General features: G+C 35.8%; 1 protein-coding gene across 1 annotated transcript; it reads left to right on the top strand.

Annotated features, from left to right (window-relative positions):
- Positions 1-936, top strand: LOC101987579 (olfactory receptor 51G2-like). Its single transcript, XM_013354833.1, has one exon. It carries the CDS (start codon positions 7-9, stop codon positions 934-936), a length of 930 nt encoding a protein of 309 aa, XP_013210287.1. The 5' UTR covers positions 1-6.
- The last annotated feature ends 3,452 nt before the right edge of the window (positions 937-4,388 follow it).

The following is a 4,388-nucleotide window of genomic DNA, read 5'->3' as shown; positions in this document are numbered from 1 at the left end:
GTTGCCATGGCCCACTCCAACCATTCCAGCCCCTCCTTCTTTCTGACTGGCCTCCCGGGCATTGAGGCTGGGTATGTCTGGATCTCCATTCCCCTGTGCATCGTGTACATTGCCTCTCTTTCAGGGAATGGCTTGGTCCTGTGGGTTGTAAAATCAGAGCCCTCCCTGCACCAGCCTATGTACTACTTTCTATCCATGCTAGCAGTGATGGACCTGGGCCTGTCTGCTTCCACACTGCCCACCATGCTCACAATCTATATGATGGGTGTCAGGGAGGTTACATTAGACATGTGCCTTGCCCAGCTTTTCTTCATTCATACTTTCTCCGTCATGGAGTCCTCTGTGCTGCTGACCATGGCCTTTGATCGTGTTGTGGCCATCAGCAGTCCTCTGCGCTATGGCACCATACTCACCAACCCTCGGATTGCCAGCTTGGGCCTGGCCATTGTGGTTCGCAGTATTGGTCTCCACATTCCTGCCCCCATCATGCTGAAAAAGCTGCCTTACTGCCAGAAGCGCCAGCTTTCGCACTCTTACTGCCTGCATCCAGATGTTATGAAGCTGGCTTGTGCCGACACCCACATCAACAGTGTCTATGGCCTGTTCGTGGTTCTCTCCACCCTGGGTGTGGACTCTGTGCTCATTGTTCTCTCCTACGGACTGATCCTCCACACAGTGGTGTCAATTGCCTCCAAGACTGAGCGCCTCAAAGCCCTCAACACCTGTGTCTCCCACATCTGTTCTGTTCTGCTCTTCTACACACCTATGATTGGCCTGTCCATGATCCACCGATTTGGCAAGTGGGCTTCCCCATGCAGTCGTGTGTTGCTCTCTTATCTCCACTTTCTCATTCCTCCAGTGCTCAATCCAGTTGTTTATACCATAAAGACTAAGCAGATCCGACTGAGGATTCTGCGCATCTTCCGGTCTGGTTGAGCAAGCATTGGAGATACCCAGGGTCACTAAATCTACTCCCATGGGTATAAAAATATGGAGCTACAGTTTGCATTTTGTGTATTAATTATGACTGATATGATAGACTTTATTGTAGCAGAATATTTACTGAATAAAATTTATTTTTTACTAGAGTTCAAGAGAAATAAATGGCAAGCAGAATACTTTTCAGGTTTATAATTTTTGATAGAAAAACATTTTGAAAATATATAATTAGGTGTAATCTTTCTGGCACAATTATTTGTCCCTTCAATGTACATCCTTTCCTATAAACACTTTATTTTAATATATTAGGCATTTGTTTAATATTTGCTTAATAATGATGGAATGGATAACTAATGTGCTGAAAGAGACCTTTTGTAATGTACAATTTAAGATTGAATGCTAGGTGACCACAAGTCAAACAATAAACATTTTTAGGGCTTTACTATTTTTTCTATTGTTCAATAGAAATTTCAACGATAATATAGCTACTCTTTTAAACTTTTTTATCACAGAGAAAAAAAAACAATTTTTTAATAATATAAAGTAGAAACAATTTCAATCAAATCTTCTTAGAGGTAAGCTTATGTTTAAAGGATCTCAGTAGTCTCTGGGTGGTAGTGGTGCATGCCTTTAATCCCATGATTCTGGAGGCAGAGGCAGGCGGATCTCTGTGGGTTTGAGGATAGCCTAGTCTACAGAACTAGTGCCAGAACAGGCTTCAAAGCCACAAAGAAACCTTGTCTCAACAAAAACAAAAAAAGAAAAACAAAAAAGAAAAGAATGTCAAGTATCTTAGCAATCTTCAACATAATAAATTGAGCAGTAGCTAGCTTGTCAGTCAAATACAGAGAGCTGTTCCAGTACTAATATAATGAGGTGCCCATTTGACTTTCTGAAAATTCACTTTCTGAATTTCTCATTTATATCCAATTATGAAAAGAACTTAAAGGGAATTCAAGGTAGAACCTAAGCAGCAAACTGATGATAAGCAGACAGCAGAGAAAAACAAAATGTGATGCTAAAGAAAATTATAGAGCTAGTAAAATTATCAGAAGAAAGAGGACTGAATATCCTTTTGGCATTTGTTCATGACCTGAAATATCAGTAGATATGCAAAAATATATGTTTTATAGTTGCAGGTGATAATGATAAAATAGTCTAAGAATGCATTTTACATATATTCCATTACTTAAATAGAGCATGCTTGTTCATTACATCAAGTAATTTTCCTATATAAAAAGGCATTATATGCTATGTCACTGCAGCAAAAGTTGAATTATGCATTTTGATCAATTGAGTTTTCATCTTTTTGATTTAATAACAGAATAATATGCGATACACTATGATGGTTAAATATATATATATATATATATATATATATATATATATATATGGATTGACTCATGATCAAAGAAGATAACACTTTATCTTAAACAGTTATCTTTTTCTTGGAGATAGCATTCAAAATATTGTCTTGTAGTTTTTTGTTTGAAATACACAGCTCACTATTGTTGAATAGACTTACCCCTGTGTAATGAGACATCTGAACTATACCCTTGTCCAACTGTAACACTGATCTCATGGAAATATTTCTTCACATTATCCCATCTTTATACATTCTTCAGCCTCTTGTGACCACTAGTCTAATCTCAACATCTATGAAAACAATCTTAAAAAGTTATTTTGTTTTTTTTCTGATTTATGAAATAGGAATTGATAACACATTTTATTGACAGTATAATGAAGGTGGGAACGATGTTCAGTAATTCTGTTTTTGTTTTGTGACACAAGGTATGCAGCTGTAAAACTCATAAAATAAATCAAAATATCAATTGCAATGACCGCGTGCTTCTCATTGTCAAAAAATGAAATAGTCCAAGAGTAAACTGCAACAAACTCAATATGATGAGACAATGGAAGCAGTAAAGGGGAGGAGGCTGACAGAAGGGGTGTGTGTTTGGGGTGGTGAACATAATGTGATGCCTTTTCTATATACACACATATAACATGAATATATACATACAATACATACATGAATATGCCTTTATAACACCCACTGTTTTGATTCTAACTGAAATAATATAAAACAAAAAGACTTTGTGTTGAATAGAGGTTAAAAAGAAAACTATTGATTTCCAATCAACTAATGGAGAATGATAAAGGGGATGATGAATGAACAACTGATTATCTTCTGTAATTTTGGGGGGAGAAAGGTTGTAATTATATTATCATCTCAGAATGTAAAAAGTAAAAGAAAATTAAGGAGAACTGCCAACTTTTCAGTTTCTTCAGATTTTATTATTCACAACAGAAAGTCAATCTCAAAGTTCCTTACATATTAGAATATGTATGCTTTTAAGGGAAGTAAATTTCTACTCTTTAATGTGGTTTGTTTATAATTAAAATAGAGAAGACAAAACAATTATTTTGTTTAAATATATATATATATATATATATATATATATATATATATATATATATATCGTCTGATTGGGTTATTGCCTTCAGGGATATCTGAATGAGAAATGTTGAGCAATTTTACAAGATTAAAATAACTAACAATTTCTATTTTCCCCAAATGCCTTAATTTCATCATAAATGGTGCCAGATGTCTTCTTTCAAGTAAATTACAGAATAACTTAGTTATCAATAAATAAATTAAGGTTAAAGTTGTATTTAAATATAAATTATTTATTGGAAATCTAAAAATGTTACACATTATCTGTTTAGGAAAGTTTATTTTAGTGGTTAGTATAAAATTTTATTGATACACATTAAGAAATAAATAAAAACAAGTGTAAATTTAATGACTTGTACAAGTCAATCTTCAGTATTTTAATAAAAGAAGAATATTGGTTCAATTTGACTTACTGTCTAATAACATTTTAGACATATATTGTAGTTTATTTTTATTTGAGATTTTCATACAAACATAATTAGTCTTGGTAAATTCTAGGCCCCAATTTATTCCCCTCTAATTTTAACCCTGAACTTCATGTGCTTTTCATTAAGCCCAATGAGTTCACTTGGAGTTATAGGTATGCACAAGGTAGGAATATCATATTGCAGCACGGCAAGCTTCTCTTAGACTGAGTATTAAACAAACTCTTTCTACATCATTGGCAATAGTTCCTCAGATTGCGTTAACATGTCAAAAGTTCTTCCCAGATCCATGCTGGTATTTTGGCTGCCTTGATTCTGTGTAGGTCTTGTGCTTGCAATCTGAGCTGCTATGAGGTCATGTGTGCAGTGGCCTCACTGGAGCTAGGCTCCTCATTGGTGATTACTACCTCACTGCATCTAGGCTCCACACTGGTGATTACTGCCTCACTGCAGCTCGGCTCCACACTGGTGATTACTGCCTCACTGCAGCTAGGCTCCACACTGGTGATTACTGCCTCACTGCAGCTAGGGTCCACACTGGTGATTACTACCTCACTGCAGCTAGG

Source organism: Microtus ochrogaster, unplaced genomic scaffold (genome assembly GCF_000317375.1).
Source record: "Microtus ochrogaster isolate Prairie Vole_2 unplaced genomic scaffold, MicOch1.0 UNK73, whole genome shotgun sequence".
NCBI lineage: Eukaryota > Metazoa > Chordata > Mammalia > Rodentia > Cricetidae > Microtus > Microtus ochrogaster.
The sequence above is the reverse complement of the archived record's forward strand: the minus strand, read 5'-3'. Positions and strand labels throughout refer to the sequence as shown.

What these genes read in the sequence shown, in the direction of transcription:
- LOC101987579 (XM_013354833.1), top strand. Translation starts at nt 7, where the DNA reads ATGGCCCACTCCAACCATTCCAGCCCCTCCTTCTTTCTGACTGGCCTC.